Raw genomic sequence first — 25217 nt, 5'->3', positions numbered from 1 at the left:
GGAAGATACCAAACCATGCAGGGAATATGATACGTTTAAGATCTCCGAACTTTTTTTCCAAAAATTTTCTATCGTTGCTCTACCTCTGCGCAAATTGTCAGATTCAACTAACTTCTTTAAAAATTGTTGTTATGTCACAACTTATTATGGTATTCAAAATAAATAAACGGTTCACTGGCAAGCGCATTTTTTTTGACTAAACCATAACATTCCTAATGAAAATGTACTTGAAAGTAGGATCCGTTTACTGGTTTTCAAATAGACTGCGTACCGTGGAAAAAAGATCAATTTATTAAATTGTTGGATTATTTAAAATCTTTATTCTTTTTTATTTTGATCAAATGATAGTTTGTTATTTGGTGGCAGAGAGATGATAAAGAAATAGTTGAGCTTTTTTAATACATATTGTGCAAATATCAATGAAATTATGGTAATTCCATTCTTCATTTTGCATCAATTAAAAATTGTATGGAAATGAACTTGTTGCAAAGCTATATGTTAACCATATATATCCCTCCAATGTTCTTTCGATTACATTGCAGGAAGGAAAAACGTTCCTAAGCACTAATTTTTTTCGATGAATGAAAAAAGATATATTGTTTCAACAAGTATACGGGCTAATAGACAATATATTGAAATCAAGCCAATAAATAATTTGTGTGCACGCAAGCATTGCGTATTACAGACTTCGGTTGATTATGGATGCACTTCTACTGGTATGACATAAACTTCAATTATGTGGTTTAATATTAATTTCTAATTATTCTTCACTTATATTTCTAAGTGCGTAAGTGAACCCTATAAAATTGAATCATTTCTCAATGAATTCAGACTAAACAACTTATCTCTAATTATTCTTCACACTCTTTGTCAGATGGGCGTAAGTGAACCCTAAAAAATGAATAATGAAACGAAACAATATATTAACATGAATATGATTTATATATAAACAAAAAAATTATAAAAATGAAGGATCATCTCGGGCTGATTCTATCTGGAATTGAAGCTTTATCTCTTCAATGTTTTGGTTCTTCGAATCAGCTCTGACTTGTATAAGGCATTCTTTAAATTCTGCAGCTGAATTCGATTGATGTAAAAATTTGTCAATGATACTATAAACATCATCAGTGCATGTTATTAACTGTCCAGAGAGTTCTGCTTTTAATTGTGCAATTATTGGCTCTCTATCCTCAATTTGTGAAAAAATATTAAAAAATATCTCAGAAAATCTGTCGAAATCCTTTTCAGAAAAATAATCATCATCATCACAAATGGTTTTGATTATTGATATTATGATTTTCTTTGAAAATTCAATCATAAATTCAAAATTATCAGATGAAAAATTGGAAATTACAACAAAAAAGTCATCAATTATCATATCTCGAATGCCAGTTTCCTTTTTGTCTAGCATAATAACTAAAAAATTTTCATCATCTTGACTTAATAATTCAAAATGTTTCTGGAAAATAGTTGTTAAGGCACGGAACGCGCAATCCACATCTCTACTATACCAAATCTCTGAATTAATCATCTTTTTGTTGGCTTCGTAAATGAAATTTTGAAGTAAATATGAAATTAAATCAATTTCCGAAGATATTTCGAAAATGTGATTAATCAGATCATATACTTTGTAAGGGCGGAACACTGTTGGCATCTTTTCAAGCTCTGAAAACAAATTTAAATTTTGATAAAAATGAAGTTCATCCAAAATAGTTAATTCTAAGTTCAATATTTCATTGACTAATAGAAAATCCGGATCCTTCTTAAAATTTATGTCTTTTGTGTTGATTTGCTCTAAAATGAAGTCAATATACTGTTTGCTGATCTCTGTGAGCGAATTGAGGTTGGATACAACGAATTCTTTGGCAAAATCAACATTTTCTCTTGATAAACCTATTAAAATACATAATATTTTTCTGAAATTTTCAAAATTTTGCAGAGGATTTGCATTAACTTCAGCCCAGATTTGGGAAATGATATATTTCAACCCATTAAGCAATGTTTCGCTATTGATACACAACATTTGCGAAAGCTGAATCAAAATATCAGAATTAAATAAATTTGCTAATAATTGGCTGAGATCAATTTTATCTGTCATAATCTCAGGTTCTTTCTTTGATATGGGATATAGTAGTTCTGTAGCTTGTTTCCCAACAGTTTTTGAAGAAACAAATTTTAATGCCAAATTTATAATGTCTGGGAAATAATTTGATGTGATGATCTTGCATTCTATAAATGTCTTAACCATATATAAGAATATACTATGACAATATTCAGGTACTTCCTGATGAGAATAAATTTCATCAACAAAATCAAAGACTATTGGGCCAAATTCATCATCAATGCCATCACATAATGCAGTACAAAATATAAATGATTCAAGAACCGATGAATTTTCTGGATTTTCAGGAAATTCTTCAAAAAGTTCTTTTATAGTCTCATTGACAAGATCTGAGTCAATTGTGTTCAACACTATCCATATCCTTCTCAATTTCATGAACTCTTGTTCGTTCAAACTGAGCTGATATTGAATTGCAGTTCCATCATAAAAACAATCAGGCGGAGGAGGGATATTTCGAACCACATTATACGCAATACTAACAAGAAGAGTTGATATATTCTCTTTATTATCTAATTGTCCGGCAATAAATGCTTGGTAAATGCGTAAAGCAAAAAATTCCCAATAATTCAAAAAATTGCCAAAATCTTCAAGAAATCGTTCGTTAACTAGTTGTAAATTATCTTCTGTAATGTGGTCAAAGTAAACCATAACGAAATTCTCGAAATCAAAATTTTCTTCATCTGGATCACTTGTTATATATTTTTGGATAAAATTATTGATATCATCAACTGAGATTGTCATTTTGGTCGTAATTTGTGGAATGAGAACATAAAATTCATCAAAAAATTTCGATATTAACTCTGCTATATGAAATTCTTCAAAATTTTGGCTTGAAAGTAAAGGAACTAGATTCTGAAGAGTTTCAAGTGCAATGGGCCTTTCGTGTTTATCTTCAATTACTGGTAAAAAATTGTGAAAATTTTGAAATATATAATTTTTGAGTTCTTGACGATTGTATTCGAATTGGTTGTCTGTCAAAAGGAGAGTAAATTCGTTTAGAATAGTAAGATCTTTCCTTTCTTGAAAAAAATAGTCAAAGTATTGTTTTCTGATTTCTTCTGGAAATCTGACAATCATAAGTACAATATAACAACATAACATTGAGTATGATGCACCGTATATCTTCGGATTATCAAGATTTCTAACTGCCAAGTCATAAATTGTTTGTTGTATTTCAAAAGATATTTGTGGCCATAATTCTTCTGAGTAATGTTTCAAGATCCTTAAGCCGCTTTGCAAAGTATATTGATTTTTGTAAAAAGTAAAAATTGGTTCTATATATTCGTATGAATTGTCTTCTTTATACAAATTATCAAGACGATCTAAATCAGGAGAAGGTCTTGATATTTGTTGCTTTAAAAATAAATCTGCAATCTTATCCAAGTATTGAACAAATTCTTCCACCAAAGCTTGGATAAAAATAATTTATTACTTTCTCAATATTGCCTTTTATTTAGGTCTTTGTCACATAACTTTTGTGATTAATATCATTGAAGCGCCGATAGAATTAAGACAAAATATATAGTGCTCCCAAAATCTCAGTAGTGAGGGTCCCTCAATATAAAATGTAAACCTCTGTGTATTGAATTGGGATTTGTAAACCTCACTACTCTATAATGAATAAACACTGTTTTTTATATAATGGTATTTCAACATCTAAAATAATTGAGTAAATTCATAACAATAAATGTACTTACAATAACAAGTAAATATCATTCCAATATATGCTTATCTTCAAAACTCTATAATAAAAAAGATGCTAAATTGCATATGCAATAAAAATCAAGTTTTATAGATTAACATATTGAAATTGTACTTTGCACAGAATATTATGCTTGCACTAGTAAAATTTTTTAAACAATTGTAAATAATCAAATATGATATTTGATGTGATAAATGTCTAGACCAGAGAAAGACAAGTTCTGATCATAGGCAAACATTGGACGTCAAATATTATGTCCTGTAAAGAAATACAAAAAAAAGTCTGCTTTTTGTATCGACTCAAAAGGTGAGCATTTTTTGAATAAAAATCGATATTGTAATCGATATTTCATTCAAAAATGGTACGTTTTTCGAAAATTTTATAATTACAACATTTTGAATTGAAAAGATATTTTCTGACACTTTTTTTTAAAAAATCAAATATCATGAGTGAAAAATTTTTATTAATGGAAAATAATACTCAATCAAATGATATAATTCATTATCCTCATCCATATATCAAATTACATAATCCGCATGTTAGCCATCTTTATTTGAATTATCTCAAAGAGCGAAGAATAGATTCTTTCTTTCCAGGATATACTCTAATCATGCCAGAAGTACTATGTTATGCTGTTAATGTAGATGTTAATGCAAGCATAAATTCTATGATAATTGGTCGTCCACGTTTCAAAAATATTGAAGATCACTACGGGGAAATAATTGTTTTATTGAAAGTTGATAATGCCAAAAGTTACACTGATATTCTTGATATTTTTTGCAGGAGGCAAAATCATAATCAAGATATTCACTTCAATAGAATTATCTGCAAAAATTTAGACATTGACACAATTAATCCGAATGACTATATAATGAATAGTTACCCTATTCTACAAAAATATTTGGATAACTCAGTTATTTTTCACAAAGGCGATAGATTTTTTTACGAATTGACTACTGAAAACATAGCAACATTGCAATTCATGGATATTGCATTAGAATACCAGACAGATAATGGAAAAGAATTAATGCGAAAAAAGCAATATTTATATCTTGAAGAAAGCAAACAAGAATCTATTCTGAATTGGTTCAAAAAAATATATCACTACTTTTCCTTTTCGCCGGAAAAGAATGGATACGAAGCCATTTCTGAACACGTCAAGTCAGATTATTTTTGTTAAATGAGTTAATATTAATCTTTTATATATGTATATATAACATTGATGGCTTATATAATCATGGTTTATTCGGTTAAAATTGTTGATAATATCAAGTAACATATTAAATTAAAGATTAGAATGTCTATAAAATGCTAACAAACAATTACAGTGAATTAAGAAGCATCAATTAAAACCACAAGTTTATAGACTTCTTAATTATGAAGATAGAAAAACAAAGTAAAAGTAAATTGATGTGTTGTGTTTGATTTATTTAAGAAATAATATAAAATAAATAATATATAACTCTTAGCGCGCACCAGCGGCGTTCTTGAGGATACCGATGAGTCCGTCACCAGCCATTTCCTTGGAGAGTTCAGCAGTGAACTGGTTGATGATAGAAACAGCGAGGATGATACCTGTTCCAGATCCGAATGCGGACAAGAAGTCAGCGACGAATGAGAGGAGAGCGACAAGGATACCACCGAGAGCTGCAGCTGTTGGGATGTAGCGAGAAAGTGTCTTCTCGAGTCTCTTCTGGTCTTCTCTGTGTCCCTTGAGTGTAAGGTGCTGCTTCTTGAGGGCTTCAGCGACATCAGCTGGTGCCTGGTTGGAGAATCTAAGGTAGTAGTATGAGATGAAGCCGGCGGATGAAAGAGAGAAAATGAGGTAAATAATTGTATGAAGTGGGTCGTGGATTGTTTGCTGGATTGACTGTGGTGCTGTCAAGTAGTAGATAAGGCCGGAAACTGGTGTGGAGTAGTCATAGGACATTCCGTTGTGTGAACGCCAGACACCGAAGATTTGTGTGGCAAGAGACTCTGGCCAGTGGAAGTAGATGGTGCGGGAGAAGCCAGCGAGCTGGGAAAGGATTGTAGACTGGATGATAAGTGGTGTGTTGGAGCAATAGAACAACTTGATCTCGAATGGCTCTGGACGGGCACGGTTGACTGTTGTTTCGAGGCCAACGTTGATCTTGATCTGGTCGAAGTAGATGCAGGCACCGAAAACAATGACTGTTGAGAATAATTGGCAAAGATTTGGTAATTGTGGGCGGAAAACGATGTCACGGAGTGCGCGTAGCTTGTTCTTGCGTGTGAAGAGGTAGTGGAAGAAAGCAATGACAAGGCCTTCGTACTCTGTTCCGCGGCCCATAGAGTAATGGTTGAATGAGAAGAGTCTCCACATGATCATTTCGCAGATGTTTGTGCAAATGAAGAGGGAAATGCCGGAGCCGATACCATAGCCGTTCTGGCAAAGTTCATCAAGAAGAATGACAACAATAGCGGATGAAACAAGTTGTGTCATGATAAGAGCAGCATTGACGAAGCCGATTTCGCCACGGATACCGTATTCGCCGGACCAGATAGCATTACCAGCCTGGAAAGCTGTCATAATGATACCGGCTAATTTCTGAGCAGCATCGAAAAGAGCGGATGCTTCTGGATCAGATGGGTTTCTGTTGATGAGACCGAATGAGCAGAGGAACTGAAGGATCATACCTGATGTAACGATTGGGGAAATACCGAATTCCATAAGAGAGTACTTAGAAGAAGCTGTAAGGATACGGAGGTGTTGCATTGGGTCATCACCTGCTGTCTTTTGTACGCCATAAAGTGGAACAAGTGTGCAGATCAAATATACGGCCAAAGAAGCGAATGTATAGAAAAGACGCTTGCGGATTGGGACCTTCTTGTTTGGACGTGGAACGTTTGGCATAAGTTCTAGAACAGGTCTGATTGACTTAAGAATATCAAAACCCATCTTTTTAAAAATATGAAAACAAAAAGTTTGGCTGACAGAAAACTGACTGTTCACTTTTCATATTTTGTCATAAATTAATTCAAATAAGACAGTTTTAATTAGCTTTTACATATTACATACTCTTGAATAACATCAAGATTCAAGCGATTTCGCAAGTTTGAAAAATCAAAATGAAGCATTTAAGCTTGACTTTCGTCGAAATCTCCTAAGCACCAATTGACTATTTTAATGAACTAATTAAATGAGGTTGTTGATATTATTGACGGAAAGAATAATAGACGAATTTTAGTTGGAAAATTTATCCCAAAAAATATTTTGCTATTCCAATTTGATATTATACAATATTTAACTTTAATTTATTTATCCTGGAATTTTTAATTCAAATTTATTTTTTTTATAATTTTTCCAAAAAAACAATGAATCAAGATAATCAGGTGGGGGTTCCACTTCCAGAAATATCATATACTGACATGCAGATATTTGAGAAACTATTTCTTGCTCACCGTGCATCTAAACAGTTCATGGAAGATCTTAAATTCAAGTTATCCCTACAAAACGATTTTAAGCAATTTAAGGAATACTACGAAAAAGCATTTAAAATCATAAATAACCATAATAAAAAAGAAAAAGCTCTGGAGAAATTGCTCAAAAAACAAGAACATGATCCTGAAACTTACAAGTATTGGGTGTTTACAAAAGAAATTGAAACATACAAAAACTCTCCAGAAAAGCCCGAATGCCCTGTAGTTCTTATTTCCCCGCAATTTACTTATTTCATTCAGAAGATTTTTTCAAAGCCACTGATGAAGAAACTTTCCAATTTCACTAAGTTTTCAACAGATGAGATCAATATTATCCGTATCAACATTTTTAATGATGCAATCAGACATCTTAACCTTTTACCATCTTTCATGAAGGATTACTTCAACGATCAAAATGTCGTTAACAAGTTAATTGATTTGATCACAGAATATCCCGAGTTATACGGATTACAACCAAATAACCAAGAAAACATCCGAAAAATAGCCGAACATGTCTTTTCAGACCTTAACAAAATCTTCCCCCAGGGAAACACCTTCTTGAATCCTGTTCCTTTCGTAGATACAACGACAATAACCCAAAGAGCCACAAATCAAGAGAGATCAGAGTTCGACAAGACCGTTATTGCTATCTTTGACATTCTTCCTTTCTTCCCTCATTATTCTGACGAACAAACTTATATTAAAGGAATTCAACCAAAAGTTCCAAGATTCAACCTCATTAATATCATTAATGATATTGCTTGCACAACAAATGACCCATTTAGCGCTAAAGAATCAGATGTTTGCGAGAGAATTAAAAATTCGACGAAAATATTGAATACTTTAGGAGATCAATACAACATCGATGCTATTTCCAACCTCTACAATGACATCGAGTCAGAATTGAACACAAATACCCAGATTTTGATCAATGCCCAGAAATACGTGAAACAAATTACAGAACGTATATTAATACCACGTGAGAAATCCAATGATAACAACCAGAAGTACCTTGAGTTTGTTTCCAAGAAGAATCACTTGTTAATTTATGATCAGGCGTTTTCACTTTTTATTCAAAGACAAAACATCCAAGAGAAGTTTGGAACAGGTAACATTGATAAATCCGAAGTTAGTTCTCTCAATTCTTTGATTTTCGACGTTTTCAATGCGAATTTGACTGCTATTGAGAAAGTTACTCAGTTTAAGTTCATTGTCCAAGACATCATTTCTAAAACTAATGAAGACACAATTAGAGGCGCCATGAAATACATTCTTTTCACTTCAAATCCACCAAAAATGGTTTCTAATATATTGTTCATCAAAGAGAAAAAGATTGATGATGGAAGAATTGTTGAATCATTCTCTGAAGCATTGCGTGAGTTGGGTGAATCCAATTTATTAGCAAACTTGAAACAGCTTTTCCCCAATTGATTTTAAACTTTTATTTTTTTTTATTTATCCTAATTATTTTTTAATGATTTCTTTTCATAGAAAGACTTCACTTCATTAATGCTTTGACAACCATATTAGTTATCATCATGATGATTTATAACATTAGGTTTGCAAAGCAATAGTTAGATTTTAATAATGAATTGAAATGGTGTTAGAACTTGGAAAGCTCGCCATTAATACAGAAATTTAGGGCTTATCAAGTTAGAAAAAACCTTTACCCTGTGGACAGACCTAAAGAAATTATGGAAGACATCTTTGGTACTCTATACAACACTCAGAAATCAATATTCACGAATCTTATGCTGAACCTTCATTGAAGAAATAATTGCTTATAGTTATTCTTGCTTTTCTTGCATTACTCAATTATCTTAATAGATAACATGAATGATGATACAAATTGTACGCTCTTCAATGCATTGAAGCAATTAATATTTTGTTGAAAAACATTTGTGTTGTTCTAAGAAATCCTAGTTAAAGCTCAGCTTCATACTTTTTATCAATTTTTATGTAATTTTTTTTCATAGTGATAGGTTTGTTTAAATACAGCATTATGACAGTGAAAACATACACTAATCTATATTCATACATATTACTGTATTATTTCTTCTTATACAATGTATATCATGAGTCAAAAACACTTAAATTATCACATTTTTTGTGATATCATATGATAATCACAGGAGACTGTTTTTGAATTCATTACCATGTGATACTATTAATTTTTCTACTTACTTTGCATCAAAAGTTTTCTTTTGTTAGATTTATCCATAAAGTTGACTTAGAAAATTGTTTGAAAGCCGATTAATTTTTCAATTGAAACAACAAAAGCAAGAAAATGGTTCAGATTATATTGTTATATCGTTTTTTCAGATCCCGATCTGAATTTTGATTGATCAGAACGTGACAGATTTCAAATCCCAGTTTGAAAAGTCCTATCATTAATATTTTTTCTCATAGATATACTCATGATTCTTAAAGAAAATGTGATGAAATCAATAAGAAATCGCAAATTTTCATTTCGCTTTTTCGTAAATGATAACAAATAGTAATGAAGCACTGGCATTAATTGAAGATCGTATAAAACAAGAAGAGAAAGATAATGCAAATTTACAAGAAACACTTCGCAACTTATCTGGAGAAGAAAAAGCAAAAATTGCAATTCCTGAAACAGCAAACTTTAGAATGGGTAAATCTAGATTTAATAGAACTCTTCAAACAGACGTGAACTTTCAAAAGTTATATCAAATTTTACTTCAATCTCAAGCCGATTTTCCTGATAAGTTCGCGTTTGAACTTGCAGATCACAAAGTTTGGATAAGAACAGATGCCGATGTCAAAGATATGTTTGTTAATCATTTTGGACGAAAGGACGAATTCATTAAATTTATAGATACTTGCGATCAAGAATTTTGCGAGATCACTGCACTTAAATTAGATGAAATAATTTCTTTTGAGGAAGAATGCGTTAGAATTTATCTTGGAATTTTGAAATGCGACTGGTTCTTATACCTATCAGTTCCCACTCGATATACATTTGAAGAACTTAACGAATATTTACTTAAGATCAATCCTAAACTTAAAAATATAAGGTTTATGGATTGCGATAATAATTTAATTTCAAATTCTGACAATGATGCTTGGGATTATATTAAATGCGATGCAAAAGAAGGCATTGACCATGGAAAGTTCAGTGCGATTATCATGGAGTAAAAATCTTATTATGGTTTTCATCATTATTTTTAAAAAATGTGAATTTTTTGAGGTTACTTATTAAATTTTGAGCTAAGTTTGTTCCAGCGTCAACTCTGACTATTAGATTTCTAGATATCATCGTCTTCGAAAGAATTTGATGTTTGAGTCATTGATTTTTTCATTACTGACTTGGTGGCAATTAATTATATGACTAACAGATAAAACAATTATCAAGTCGATAAGCTAAAATTCCAGATTCATGTAAGAAATTGCCATTTTTGAAAGTAGCAAAATTTGAGATCAGGTCTTTTGATATGAAAATATTAATCTACATATTAAACACATTCTATTTTCAACAAAATCAATAGTGGCATATTTAAATCAAAAGTTCAAAAAAATGTTTCGCTCCAGCGTTTTTGCATCTATATTGCTTCGCAATAACGTTGCATTAAACTCAGCAAATATTTCTTATGATGCAACATCACATGCATTAACAGTCTTTGGTGATGGAAGTGTAGATAAAGACGATGTTATCATCTATAGAGGTGTTGCAGAGACAATCACCATCAAAGATCAAGTAGATGTCATTGGAGATGAAGCATTCAAGGGTTTCTCCAAATTAACAACAGTTTCAATCTCAGCTCCAATCAAATCTTTCAATATTTCTGCTTTCCAGAACTGTGTAAATTTAGCCAAAGTTGATTTTCCAAGTGCCTTAACTACTATCCATGACAAATGCTTCCAAAACTGCCAAAAACTGGCCATCGAAACATTGCCAGCAACAATAACAGAGATTGGAGAGTATGTTTTTGCCGGATGCAGTCAAATTGCCAAATTTACATTGCCATCAAGCATCAAAGCTCTTCCAAATGGAGTTTTCAAAAATTGTGCAAATCTTGAATCAATTACTCTTCACGAAGAACTTACTTCCATCGGAGACTTCTGCTTTGATGGATGCCTCAAATTAGTTATCTCTGAAGTTCCAAACTCCGTTACAAGTCTTGGCAAATCAGCATTTTCAAACTGCCCAAAGATTACAATCTTTACATTCCCATCCGAAGTTACAGTAGTTCCAGAACGCATCTTCAGTAATGGTGCAACTCTTGCTACAGTCACTTTCAATACAAAGATTGTTTCTATTGGCGACTATGCTTTTGAGAATTGCGTTGCTCTTAATCTCGAAACAGTTCCAGAGACTGTTACAACAATCGGCACTGGCGCTTTCTACGGATGCTCATTTGAAACATTTAATTTGCCAGACTCTGTCAAAGAGATTCCAGCCAAACTTTTCATGAATTGCGCCAAATTAACATACGCATCATACTCAAGTACACTCACAACCATCGGTGACAGTGCATTTGAAGGTTGCGTTTTGTTAGATATTTCTGTTCTTCCAGAATCTATAACAAAAATTGGTTACAGAGCATTCTACAACTGCCAACCAATCAAGATCACTTTCTGGCCATTGGATTCCATTCCAGATTACGCTTTCTTCAACTGCACAAATCTCCAGAAGTTAATCCATCAGCAGACAATCAAATCCATTGGTGCTTATGCATTCTATAACTGCCAGAACTTCGATCCAAACACAATCATTGAAGAAGGATTAGTTTCTGTTGGAGATTTCGCTTTCTCCACACTCAAGAACTTTGTTTTAACAACATTGCCATCAACAGTAACAACAATTGGCTGTGGTACATTCAAAGGATGCGAGTCAATCGTTGAATTCGCTTTCCCAGCCAATGTTTTAGTTGTTTCAAGCCAAGTTTTCATGGATTGCGCAAAATTACAGAAAGTTACATTTTCTGACAAAACATATGAAGTTGGATCCGAAGCTTTCAAGAACTGCTAAGTTTTGAACATCCCAGGATTACCAGCTAGTGTCAACACAACAAGCCACTCTGTTTTCTATAACTGCGCTTCATTGGAAACATTTGAATTCCCATGTGAAGAACTTTCTTTCTACTATTTCATGAATTGTGTCAAATTAACTAAAATCACATTCAAGAAAGATTTGACATCATTATGCTCATACGCTTTCTTCAATTGCGAGAAACTCCAAGAGATTGTCATTTCCAACAAACTCGAAGTCTTTGGCACACATTGTTTCGAAGGATGCACAAGTTTGACAAACGTTCATTTACCAGATTCAATTCTTTTCATCAAAGAGAATTCATTCTGCGATTGCCACAACTTAGAACAGATCAACATCCCAGCAAACATCATGGGCATTGAAGATTGCGTATTCCAGAACTGCTACAAACTTAAATCAGTTTCTATTCCTGACAACAAACTCAAGTCAATTGGAAAGTTTGTTTTCAGAAACTGCACATCATTGACAGAGTTTAAGTATCCAAACTCAATTTCCATTGTCAAATTGACAACATCAATATTCGAAGGATGCACGAGTTTATCCAAATTCACATTCCCAACAAGTAATTTCGATGAACTTCAATCCAGATGCTTCGCTTTCTGCCCATTCACATCAATTGAAATTCCTGATTACGTAATGACAATTGCTTGTGACAGTTTCTACGGATGTGACAAACTAAGTGAAGTTAAGATGCCAATCATCTATTATCACTTAGAAAAGTCTCCTTTTGAATCATGCCCATTGACAAAGTTGACATTCATTTCTTGCAAGTACGGAAAGAATGTTTTGCCAAGTGGTTTATTGGCAAACTTACAGTCATTGACAGAGATTTCATTTGTTTCTGACAAGGTTGTTTTCGAGGCTGGATTCTTATCAAAGAATACAGTTATCAACACAATCAGAATCAAATCAAATGATATCACATTTGATGACAACTCTTTCCAGAATTGCCAGCAAATTAAGACATTAGAAATCAATGGCAATGTTAAGAGAATCGGAAAGAACGCTTTCGAAGGAACAAACATCTTCAAAGATCTCATCTTAAATGGTGATGATTTGATCATCGATGAATCAGCTTTCTTGAATGTCGAATCCATCGAAAAAGTTACAATCAATGGCAAAGTTAAAGTCATTGGTGATTCATCATTCAAAGGCGTTAAGAACATGAAGGAATTCACAGTTTCCGGTGAAGGCGAAATCGAAATTGCAAACCACGCATTCTGCTCTTGCGTCAACATGGCATCATTCAATGCTGAAGGAAACACATTGAATGTTGGACCATTTGTCTTCCATGACAACTATGCCTTGGAGACAGTCAAATCAAAGGGAATTGTCGCTCTTGACAGGGCTTCTTTCGCTAACTGCACGAAGCTTCAAAACTTCGAACTCTATAACATATCAGTAATTCCTGATAATTGTTTCGAAGGATGCCAGAATCTCAAAGATGGAGAATTCATTTCCAAAGTCGCTGTATTTGGAAATTACTCATTCTTCAACACAAATCTCAAAGAGCTTTCAATCAAATCTCCAGAATCATGCTTCGGAGATTTCGCATTTTCTAAATGTTCTCAACTTGAGAAAGTTGTTATCTCAAGTAACCATTCAACATTTGGAAAGAAGTCATTCAGCGATAACCAGAAACTCGTGCAGTTCTATTATTGCGGAAATGAAACTAATGTAGATGATGAACTTCTTTCAGGATCAAATGTTACAATTGTTTACATTTCTGATCAATTCAAGAAAGATAAGTTCGCTGGAGTCAGTGTTCAACAAAGCGATGTCTGCGTTACCAGTGGTGGTGGAGGAGATAACAGCAAAGACAATAAGACAAAGATTGCAATTATCTCAGGAGTTGCAGTCTTCATTGTCGTCGTAATCTCAACAATTGTTGTTGTCATGTTAATCCGCCGCAAGCGTAAATATGGCAGCCTTGCAACATCAAGTATCCCTCTGTTAACTAACACAGAATCAGCAGATGGATTAATCAACGTCGCATAAAGTAAACATTCAGCTTTTCATTAATTAACTTTAAATTTTTTTTAAATGGATTAAGTGAACAATTATAAAAATTTATTTAAGGCATTGAATCTTAATTTAATTATTTCTATTATTATATATTATTATATGGCTATGTATGATTAGAAATGATCTCAATCCAAAATTTGAATTGATTGCGAAGTATTGAATTACATTTTTTCAATATTTTCAATTATACGGTTTTATTCAATTTTATAAATTTCAAATTTTTATATTAAAAAATATAATTGACCATGAATATATTTTGTTGACAAAAGAAATAAAAAACCTTTGTAAAATATTCTCAATGTTGGGGTTCAATCAATTCATTTTAGGCATAAATACATGATTATAAATGTTGATACCCACTCACCAATTACTCTCATTTTTTATCAAAATTCAAAGGTATCCAATTCATTTTGCCTTAATGGAAGTAACATATCTGAGCGAAAACCAAACATTTTATATAAGTGGAGATAGATTATTCAGTGCATTCAGACAAAACACTAGTTTATTTAATGTATTTATTGCAGGAACCATGAGCAGGATTCCATTACTTTGTTTTAACTACTGCATCAACATTGAGAATGTTACAATTGGAGAAAATATAGAAGAAGTTGGACCTTATGCATTTTCATATTGCTCCGGTTTAAAAAATATTAAATTATCACAAAATATTAAGTTCATTGAAAAATATGCTTTTCTGTGCTGTTCAAGTCTCGAAACTATTTATTTACCGGAATCAATAACTAGATTAGGAGAAGGTACGTTTTATCAGTGCACGAATCATAAAAGTATAAATATTCCAGAGACAATAACAAATTTAAATCCATATTTATTTCGCGAATGTTCTGCTTTGACAGATATTTCAATACCAAATTCAACTACTGATATTGGTTCATATTGCTTTTACCAATGCGGTTTAGTTTCATTAAGTTTACCAAGCAGTATTGAATATATTGGAACTAGTGCTTTTAGTGGAAACAATCTGAAACAAGTGATCCTTCCAAATTCAACAAAAAGTATTGATGATTATTCTTTTGCATATAATACAGAATTATCATTAATAGTTATAAACGAAGGGATTGAAAACATAGGCAAATATGCATTTTACAATACCAATATATCCAATTTTACAATACCCAGTACAGTTAAAACCTTTTACTTGAATTCTTTGTTGAATAATGTAAATTTGACATTGAAAATAAAATCAATTCATATTCCAGATAGCAGCTTTTCTGACTCATATTTGAAAATCTTAAACGAATCTTCATTATCATGACCATATTTGAGCTACAGAATTATTTTTGAAAATGACGTGGAGAGTTTTGGTGATTTTTGTTTTCAATATTCATACATCGAGACAGCAATATTTCCATCTTCATGTAAATATTTTGGAAAACAAATATTTACATCTTGCTATTATTTGAAAACAATTGAGTTCAAATCTCTTACATTAAACATTTCTTATCCGATGTTTACCGTATCAGATATAATAGCATTGACAAGTGTTATATTTCATACCCCAGAAAATTCATCTGAAATACGAAGCTTTCAATATTTGAGAGATTCAACAATCAAAAATTATATATTTGATGAAGAGATATTAGTAATTTGCCCATATGCATTCATGATTTCTTCAGTTATTAATGTTACCTTAAATAAACATATTACAGAAATTCCCTGTGGCTGCTTCTATGGATGCACAAATTTATCAAACATTAATTTAAATAACATTAAATCAATTCAAAATTTTGCTTTTTATGGTGTTGTAATTCAGTTTGATATTCCTAATGTAAATAATATAGGAACATATGCATTTTATGGTAATAGATTTTATGGTAATAGATTTTATGGTAATAGATTTTATGGTACTAATTTATATCTTACAAATATTACAATTATTCCTGCATATTCGTTTTATGGAACAGAAATGAATTCTTTTACAATATCATCAACTGTGACCAGAATTGAAGAAGGAGCATTTGAAGTGTCAAATATATATTGTGATTTGATAATACCAGAATCTGTAACATATATTGGAGCTTCATGTTTTAATTTTGCAAATTTCAATTCTATAACTATTCCAGAATCAGTTGAGGAGATCGGATATGGATCCTTTTATTATTGTAATATACAGAGCTTCCCAAATCCATCTAGAATTAAAGAAATTTCATCAAATGCATTTGCTTATTCAAGTATTGTGAATTTATATATCCCAGAAGGAGTTGAAAAACTAGATTCATATTGTTTCCAAAATTGTGCCTTACAAACTTTAGTTATTCCAAGTACTGTTTACTACATTGGTATTTCTGCTTTCACTCAACAAGGATCAACGTATTCAAATTTAATTCAATATACTGAAATAGACGTGACAATTTACAGCATGAATATAACATTCGATGATCTTTGCTTTTACAATGTGAAAATAAATAATATCAATATGAAAAAGGGTTGGAATATTTCGGCTACTGCTTTTATGTGGAATTACTTTGATATGATTGAGTTTGATGATAATGTAGACTGTTTTCTTAGTTCTTTTGACAATCTCAATGGTTTTACAGGTACTGAAAAATCCTCAATGGTATATACTGGATCAATGATAAATGATGATGGTGCTAAAATAGATTTTTCATTCTTTCTTAACTATTATTGCAATCTTGTTTTGGTAAGTCATAAATATAAAAAGGATAATTATTGCTGGGTTCCAACTTATTCTGTTTATATTCCCACCCCAGTAATAACAGCATTAACAAAAGAAAATCTAAATAGAAAAGCTATCATAGTTTACATTTCTCTGTACGCTATCAATCGAAACTGATCATTAAATAAATTAAAAATTTAATTATTGACAATTTTTATTTTCATTTTTCTACTTTTCCATATACTACACAATAAACTGGGAGTTATATGAGTCTTATAATGCTGTTTAATTAAGATATTTACTAAAATCCAATTTTATAATTATGAATTTCTGCGAGAAAAATGGTTTTCGTTTGGATTATTATACGAAGTTAATCAAGTTTTTAAAGATACGAAAGCTTTTTAACAAATATCATTTTTTTGCCAACATTTTTTATCACTTTTCCAGACGACAATGATAATTTTGCCACTTTTTCAGACGACATTATAGCATCATCTTTTTTTTGCAATGCAAGAAGCATATATTCAACTTATGAGAGCTCACAAAGATTACATCGATACTTTTGAAAAATTATATAAACTGAACACAAGTAATGAAGAAGAAATGAACAATATATATCAAATGATTAAAAAAAATTTGATTGAAACTAAGATGTTTTTACCACAATACATAATCAAACAAATATGCATGCTAATGACATATAGAAGTAGATATTGGAACTCTTATAAAGTAATTTTCAAAAAGATTTACGAAGAGTACAATTTAAAGCAGATAAAAAACATATTTACTTCATCAGATGATAATCATCTTAAAGAGCTTTACGTTTTACTAATTGAAAATTTTACTTTAGAAATACATGAAGAAAACACAATTTACAAAGCAATTATGAATTATGACAAAGAATCATTTATTGCACTCACTGAACAAGCAAACTTTGATGAAAACCAAATTCTAAAAAATATATTTTATCCTTCATACACCTTATATACTCTGCTTGAATTATGTTGCTTTCATGGAGCTGTTAATTGTTTTAAGTTATTAAGGACAAAATTTGATTCAAAAATTACTCCGATATGTCTTAAGTATTCATTTCGCAGCGGAAATCCAGACATCATCAACGAGTGTATGAAAGTGCATGCTCTGAATCATACAATTATGGAATATGCGATTTTATCTCATAACATCGACTTTGTCTCTTTTTTAAATAACGAACATAAAATAGCATTTAATTTAGATTATTGCTGGAAGTACAATAATCTTCAAGTGTTTTTAATGTATTTGGATATGAGTCATGATATCAATTATTGCTTTTGCATTTCACCATATTTTAAAATACCTTCATTATGCCAATATCTTATTTCACTTGGAGCAAATATCAACGAAAAAGATTATTTTGGAAAGACTGTACTAATGCATCCTGCAATAGCTAATTCAAAAAACATAGCTAAGCTTTTAATATCTCATGGAGCTAACATCGATGAAAAACGTGATAGAACAGCTTTACATTATGCCATAGAGAATAACAGCCAAGATTGAAGCTGAAGATTCTAAGACGAGAACTCCTCTTCATATTGTCTCTCTTAACAACAATACAGAAATTGTGGAATTTCTTATTTCTCATAGAGCAAATACTATATCTGGAGATCTTCCAAATCATTTTGCCGTAAACATTTGCAAAATAGATGTAATAGAGATACTACTTTTGCATGGTGCAGATATCAATTCAAAAAATTTTAATGGAAATACTCCAATTCATATTGCAGTCCAAAATTGTAATATTAGTAAAATTTCTTCTTTCACATGGCGCAAATATTTCTCTCCAAAATTTTGATGGAGAAACTGTTCTTCATGTAGCTATTAATGGTAATTTCTCTAATTCAAAAGACAAACACGGGGAAACTGCTTTGATGATTGCGGCCGAACGTAATAAATGTAAGATAGCAAAAATTTTAATATCTCATGGCGCAAGTATTAACATAAAAGATAATTATTTACAAACTGCTCTTCATTATGCTGCGGTATACGATAGCGCAAAAATGACCGAGTTCCTTTTATCCCAAGGCACATATATAAATTTAAAAGATAAAAATGGATGGACTCCGCTTCACCATGCAGTATTTAGAAAAAAATTAATATAGTGAAAATTCTTATAACACATGGAGTTGATATTAATGTAAAATCCAAAGACCACAAAACACCTCTCAGTATTGCAGAAGAGAAAAATTTAAGAAAAATACGTGAACTTCTAATTTCACATGGCGCTAAAACCAATAAATGTAGCATTTGATTTTAAAATATTTTATTGCTTTCGCAATTATGAAGTATTATTTTAAGAACAATGTTAACATTAAGCCAATCCATGCAGTGAGAACATTTTTGAATTTTCAATGAGAAAAAATTATAAGATGAAGTGACCGCAAATTGAGACATCATTTTTTTTTCAAAAGTATTAAGTGAACAAATAAAAAACTTAAAATAAAAGTAATTAATGAAATTCACTCTTATTTTGTCTTATTTTGTCTAATACTAATATTATGCACTGTTATACGAATAAATAATATGCACATCATGAAATGAAGATTATTCAATATTTTGAATGAAGATGCATTTGAATGAAAACAATATATTGGTAAGTGGAATAGTTAACATCGAAAATTAAAAGAAAAACATATGTATAATGAGATTTAATGTAATGATCTTCAATAACACCAAAACAAACACAGAATGTATGCTTATATTTAACTACATAGATACATTGGCCTACTAATGCTAATTCATTATACAGAAAAAGTGGTTTTAAATTTTGTGTACTTTCTGTATTTTAACGTCGATAGGGGGAACTGTACCCCCCACCTTGACGGTATATACTTTTGCAACTCAATAAGGAGATTTTTTTTTCAAATTATAGAACTATTTGAAATACAATAGAGACCAACACTGATATGGAAGTATAGGGTATCAAAGAACCTTTATAATGGTAATACTATGATGAACAAATGCTATAATTTGACTCGGTTATAATCAAATTTTTGATCTCAAGGAAATTGAAAAAGTAAAAATTTGAGGGTATATATGATCTCAGGGAAATTTAAATAGTTGGGTATATAAATATAATTGGGGCATTATCATTTTTGTCTGGAAAAAGTGACAAAATTATCACATTCGTCTGGCATCTGAATTATTGAACTATAACTCTATTTCTCTTAATTTAAGCGCAATCCACCCATACACAACTTTATTTAATAGCTCCTTGTGCATATTATCATTCTTGTTCCAACTTCAAATTGTTTCATTTTTTGTGAATTTGGAGTCAATTTTTATTAGCGAAGTCAAAATCATAAACTCAAACATTTCAATTTATTTTCACCAAAATTTCCTAATAGATACATTGCAATTCAAGTAGGTATCATTGAATTGCAATCGCATTGCAATTTATCTTTTTAGCATGACCATGAAAATAAAAAATTATCATTTTCGTCAGACGAAAATGATAATTTTGTCACTTTTCCAGACGAAAATAATAATCCTTCAATATAATTTATGAAAAAACTGTTTAAATTGAATGTATAACTCATGTATGAAAGAACAGAGTATTGATAAGTTTTTTTAAAAAATCTGACTTGACTCATGAAATTCTTTGAATATGTTGTAGAACTTCTTTTTACATGTCTGCTTCTGATAGGAACTACACTTCCAAGGGAAGGAATTCTTACGATACATCCTAGATACAAAATTAGAGTCTTTTATTTCCAATTTCCGTGGAATATCCAACAAAGAATTAACCATAATATTGATTTTCAATACAAAATGAATGCTTCATTTCCTCCCTGCAACTTTCAGCCTGTAAAATACAAACCAAATAGTACACCAGACGATCTTTTTATTTCTTATGCATTTAAAAATTGTAAAAATCTAGCAAGCCTAGCTAGAACATTTAGACACACAGGTACTAACGCATCAGCTGTCTTTTTTATTGACGATGAAGCAAATTCTGCCATGACAAATGATACAAGGAATTTAATACTGAGTTGTGGAGTAACATTAATCAATGTCGGCAAATTACCTTTTTCTGGGGGTACTAATTATTATCACAGTGCATATATGTTTATGACTGAGCTAGTTAGACTTAATATTCACAAATTGAATCGTGTAATTAAATCAGATGGTTTTGATACTTTTTTCCAAGGGGATCCATTCATAGAAGACTTCAGAGAAGATTCTTTATTGCTCTACGATGAACATTATACTTTGAAACAGTGTCCATTTAATAGAGATTTTATAAAGCGTTATGGATATAAATTAACTGAAAAAGATAATGAATTTTATTATATTTGCGCAGGTTTCGCAGCAGGAAAAGCGGAGATTTTCCTAAATGCATACTGGCTATACTTATCATTTGTTATTCCCGATGGTTCGTACACAGATCAAGGAGGATTCAATTACTTTATTCTCACAGGAATGTTTGAGAAATATCAAATTCCATTTATTACACAAAAAGGAATAGATAATGTTTTTGTTCGACACTGCGCGAGAGACTGGACTCGTCGCAATGAAAGATTAGGAACATTTACAATGAACTATAATGCATCAAAATACGCTTTAGTTGTTCATCATTCCTATCTTATTGAAAATGTTAAGCAATATTGCCCTGCTCCTCATGGAAAATTCCCAGATTATTTCAATACTCGTTCATAAAGATGATGCAGCAGTGCGTACTAAATTTGTTATAGAGCATTTGAAAGGTGTTATAAAAGAACATTAATTGATCTTATATATTAATATAATAAATAAAGAATTATTAAAGATAATATTATCTCAAATTAAATTAAAAGCGTATCTAGAACAATATCGAGGCTGATCACCAACTTCAATGTCATGGAATAGATATAATGCAAAATCAAATAACCATAAAACACCTCTTGGCATTTCAGAAAAGAAAAATTTAAGAGAAATACGTGAACTTCTAATTTCACTTTGTGCTCAAGCCAATAATAGTATCATTTTATTTTAAAATATTTTATATTTCAAGTCTTAAATTCGACATAATTGATATTTTTTAAAATATTTGCTTTGTTTTATTACTAAAGCAATTGTGGAGTCTTATTTTAGGAATACAGTGATTTCATGACTCTTTTACTTACACTTTCATCATAAAATTTAGCGAATCTCATAAGGATTCTGAAATAAGTGAAAACTTCTAAATGCTGTGATATTTACACCTAAATACAACACATATGAAACCTTGGTTGATGATAAAAACTATTCATTCTAATTTTCTTTGAATGACAAAGATTTTACAATTAGTGGTGTGAATTGTCATATCATGACGATTAAAAATTTTGCGTTTAAAATTTTAGACGGAAAAGAAAAATGGATGAAAAATTGCTTGCTATGCTTGCAGAGGACGATTCAAACATAGATGCTTTTAATATAGACTCAGATGATATAGATTTTGATGCTATACCAAAAAAATCTGATTTAGAAAAGAAAAAAATTAATCGAAAACCAATTAAATGTGTAATACCATCAGATTCGGATTCAGATCCATTTACAATAGACACAGCACCTCCAAGAACGGAAACAAATACTGTCGCAGACTCGTTAAATTCGCTTTCAAGTCCGTTTGGAAATGATGACTTACTATTTTCAGACGATTCAAAGAAAACATCCAATTTAAAACCAGCGGCTAAAGCACCAGAGATCAAACCAGAAGTAAAAATACAAGATACTCAACCAAAACAAATAATTTCAGAAAAGAAAGAAATATTGAAACCACAAACTACTATTTCACCTGTAAATGATCCAAAACCAGTTGACAACAAGCAGAAATGGCAAACTACTACACCCGCACCTGCTCCAGTTCCTTCTAAACTCTACAATCAAATGTCTCCTATTGAAGCCTTCGAATATTCTTTAGTTTCATATTTGGAGCGAGCGTCACAAGATGCGACACATTCATTCTTAGACGAATTTAAATTCCAACTCAATCAAGCAGCTTCTTATGAAAATATTATTTCGACATTTCTTTCAGATTTAAACGGGGACATCAAAAGAATTGTTACAGAAGAATCAGCATCACAACCACAACCTGATTCTCTTACAGAATTAAATAATATTATTAATGAACAATTTGCTCAAATTAGCAAGCAAATTCCACATTTAGAAACCAAAAAAGAGAATACAGAACCATATTCTGTAATAAATAACCAAATAAATACTACAATTGAGGACTTTTCTGCAAAATGTACTCCATTATTAATGGATTTGAAGAAAGAAGTGCTTCAACAGAACTCTACGTATTTTGATGGCACAGAAGCAAGTAAAGAAAAGGTTCTACAGCAGAAAAAACTTCTTTCAGATTTAGAAACTTATTCTTATCAACAAGACGTTGAACAAGAGTATCTTGCAAAGCGTGTACAGCGTCTAAAACAACAACAGGTTGCATTTCATGAGCAATCTTTATCTGTTTTCACTAAAGATACTGATGATGAAGAAAAAGTTATCTCTGGAGACTTGGAATCTCTAGTTGATGAACTCCAACACTATAACAATAACGATAATGATATAATATTCGATGGATATAGTGATTCAATCGATCAAAAGATTCGAGAATTGATTAATTTGAACTCAACATTGATTGGAGCGACGGAAAGAATACTCCATCTTCCTATGCAGGCACATCCTGAAATGACAATGCCAATGCCGCAGCCATCTGCGCAATCAAGTTTTATTCAATCTTCTTCTTTCTTAAATGATTCACACATGGAATATAGAAATGAAGTTGTCGCTAATGTTAGAGAAAGACTTGAAAATCTTCGTAGAAAAGCAGAGAAATCTGCTAAAAACACATCTTTCAGTCAAAATGCTTATTAATCTGATCTTTATTTTAATAATGCTATATTTTGTTATGTTAAATGTTTATATTTACAATTTTTTAGAGATTTTTATTAGGAAAATACAAAATTTGATGAAAATTATTATAATATTTGACATTTACATGATGAGAAATCATACCCTTCAACCATCAGAACCTATTTAGTTAAGATTATTTTTCATATTCAGATAATTTCGAATCTATATTGTAAAGTTAAACATATCACATACGATTCGGAAGGATCCAACACAACATTGATAACAAATTTGATTAAATCACAGAAAAATGAAAATCTAAAAAAATTATTAGATATTAATTGAAAGTTTCAAATAAAAAATGTATAATAAGAAATTTTCAAACAAGCAACTTACTTTTTACTGCTTCTGCTGCTGCTTGAGGAGAGCCTGGTATTGCTCAGCCTTCTTCTTTGTGGCCTCACGCTTTTCCTTACGTTCCTTGAGCATACGGTTCTTGCGGGCAACACGGCGAGCTGTGATAAGGCGCTGGACCTTTGGAGATGTGAATTTGCCTGGTTTGACTTCGCGCTTAAGAACGAGCTTGGAAGCATCGAACTTGGAATCTGTAATGCCGAACATGGCGCGGAGTGTAGAAGCACGCTTTGGACCGAAGCGGCGTGGAACGACTGTTGTTGTAAGACCATCGATTTCCTTTTCACCCTTCTGGAGAACAACGCAGTGGAGGGCGGAGATTTCGTCGGAAATGATGCAGCCACGGACTGTCTTGCGCTTGCGCTCACCATCCTTACGTGGGCGGTAGCAGGATGCGCCTGTCTTGAGGAGAAGGCGGATACGGCGTGGTGTGATAACACCCTGCTTCATTGGGAAGCCTTGCTTATCGAAGCCACCACCGATGCGGAAGAGATAGCCCTTGAATTGGCCACCGAGCTTTTCGCCTTCGATATCTTGGCCGACACGCTTTTCGTAGAGAGCGTTGAGGGCAGCTGGATCATCAATATCAACAACAACTTGTGTACCGTTTTCTGGGTATGCGAGAGTAATTCTCATCAGAAAAGAAAGGCCGCATAATTCAAACAAACTTTCTCAAATTTGAATCATCAAGATTTTTAGATAAACACCTTTGTTTTATGTGACAATCAACTTTAGTAACATTTTTGACTTTCGAAAAATAACTGGGACAAATTGAGAATTAATTTTTAGCATATCATACTCTCTTTAATTGATCCGCATGTCTTAGGGTGGATAATGTTGAAAAGAATTCAATGTGTCCTTTGGGAAAGTGATTTTATCAAATTACATTGCATATTTCCATTAAATCAGTGAAAATGAACCCTAATTGCTTGAATTGGCCATTGTTTCAGATGAGTGTAAGCGTCCTATTAAATAATATATTATAAAATAGAGTAGTAATTTTTACAATGAC

The 25217-nt window shown here is 31.6% G+C and overlaps 11 protein-coding genes across 11 annotated transcripts; 8 read left to right on the top strand and 3 right to left on the bottom strand.

Moving 5' to 3' along the window:
* Positions 1-934: 934 nt before the first annotated feature.
* Positions 935-3758, bottom strand: TVAGG3_1017360 (uncharacterized protein; the record flags this gene model as incomplete). The annotated part of the gene is made up of 1 exon (XM_001326428.1): positions 959-2863. The coding sequence occupies one exon, from the start codon at positions 2861-2863 to the stop codon at positions 959-961; it is 1905 nt and encodes a 634-aa protein (XP_001326463.1).
* Positions 3759-5238: 1480 nt separating this feature from the next.
* On the bottom strand, positions 5239-6770 carry TVAGG3_1017350 (SECY/SEC61-alpha family member family; the record flags this gene model as incomplete). Its single annotated transcript, XM_001326429.2, has 1 exon — positions 5290-6744. The coding sequence occupies one exon, from the start codon at positions 6742-6744 to the stop codon at positions 5290-5292; it is 1455 nt and encodes a 484-aa protein (XP_001326464.1).
* Positions 6771-7083: 313 nt separating this feature from the next.
* Positions 7084-8756, top strand: TVAGG3_1017340 (uncharacterized protein; the record flags this gene model as incomplete). Its single annotated transcript, XM_001326430.1, has 1 exon — positions 7161-8696. The coding sequence occupies one exon, from the start codon at positions 7161-7163 to the stop codon at positions 8694-8696; it is 1536 nt and encodes a 511-aa protein (XP_001326465.1).
* An 865-nt stretch (positions 8757-9621) lies between these two features.
* Positions 9622-10434, top strand: TVAGG3_1017330 (uncharacterized protein; the record flags this gene model as incomplete). The annotated part of the gene is made up of 1 exon (XM_001326431.1): positions 9750-10427. One exon carries the CDS (start codon positions 9750-9752, stop codon positions 10425-10427), a length of 678 nt encoding a protein of 225 aa, XP_001326466.1.
* Positions 10435-10806: 372 nt separating this feature from the next.
* On the top strand, positions 10807-12261 carry TVAGG3_1017320 (antigen BSP-related family; the record flags this gene model as incomplete). Its single annotated transcript, XM_001326432.1, has 1 exon — positions 10807-12261. One exon carries the CDS (start codon positions 10807-10809, stop codon positions 12259-12261), a length of 1455 nt encoding a protein of 484 aa, XP_001326467.1.
* Positions 12262-12381: 120 nt separating this feature from the next.
* On the top strand, positions 12382-14280 carry TVAGG3_1017310 (ribonuclease inhibitor domain-containing protein; the record flags this gene model as incomplete). Its single annotated transcript, XM_001326433.1, has 1 exon — positions 12382-14280. The coding sequence occupies one exon, from the start codon at positions 12382-12384 to the stop codon at positions 14278-14280; it is 1899 nt and encodes a 632-aa protein (XP_001326468.1).
* Positions 14281-17449: 3169 nt separating this feature from the next.
* Positions 17450-18478, top strand: TVAGG3_1017300 (protein of unknown function (DUF3447); the record flags this gene model as incomplete). Its single annotated transcript, XM_001326434.1, has 1 exon — positions 17450-18478. The coding sequence occupies one exon, from the start codon at positions 17450-17452 to the stop codon at positions 18476-18478; it is 1029 nt and encodes a 342-aa protein (XP_001326469.1).
* A 200-nt stretch (positions 18479-18678) lies between these two features.
* Positions 18679-19080, top strand: TVAGG3_1017290 (proteasome regulatory particle assembly; the record flags this gene model as incomplete). Its single annotated transcript, XM_001326435.1, has 1 exon — positions 18679-19080. One exon carries the CDS (start codon positions 18679-18681, stop codon positions 19078-19080), a length of 402 nt encoding a protein of 133 aa, XP_001326470.1.
* A 1414-nt stretch (positions 19081-20494) lies between these two features.
* Positions 20495-22018, top strand: TVAGG3_1017280 (uncharacterized protein; the record flags this gene model as incomplete). Its single annotated transcript, XM_001326436.1, has 1 exon — positions 20750-21637. The coding sequence occupies one exon, from the start codon at positions 20750-20752 to the stop codon at positions 21635-21637; it is 888 nt and encodes a 295-aa protein (XP_001326471.1).
* Positions 22019-22300: 282 nt separating this feature from the next.
* Positions 22301-24087, top strand: TVAGG3_1017270 (uncharacterized protein; the record flags this gene model as incomplete). Its single annotated transcript, XM_001326437.1, has 1 exon — positions 22313-23815. The coding sequence occupies one exon, from the start codon at positions 22313-22315 to the stop codon at positions 23813-23815; it is 1503 nt and encodes a 500-aa protein (XP_001326472.1).
* An 83-nt stretch (positions 24088-24170) lies between these two features.
* On the bottom strand, positions 24171-24853 carry TVAGG3_1017260 (Chain G 40s Ribosomal Protein S6; the record flags this gene model as incomplete). Its single annotated transcript, XM_001326438.2, has 1 exon — positions 24191-24841. The coding sequence occupies one exon, from the start codon at positions 24839-24841 to the stop codon at positions 24191-24193; it is 651 nt and encodes a 216-aa protein (XP_001326473.1).
* Between the last annotated feature and the right edge of the window lie 364 nt (positions 24854-25217).

Source organism: Trichomonas vaginalis, chromosome I (assembly GCF_026262505.1).
Source record: "Trichomonas vaginalis G3 chromosome I, whole genome shotgun sequence".
Taxonomy (NCBI): domain Eukaryota; phylum Parabasalia; order Trichomonadida; family Trichomonadidae; genus Trichomonas; species Trichomonas vaginalis.
This window is presented reverse-complemented; position numbering and strand designations above follow the sequence as displayed.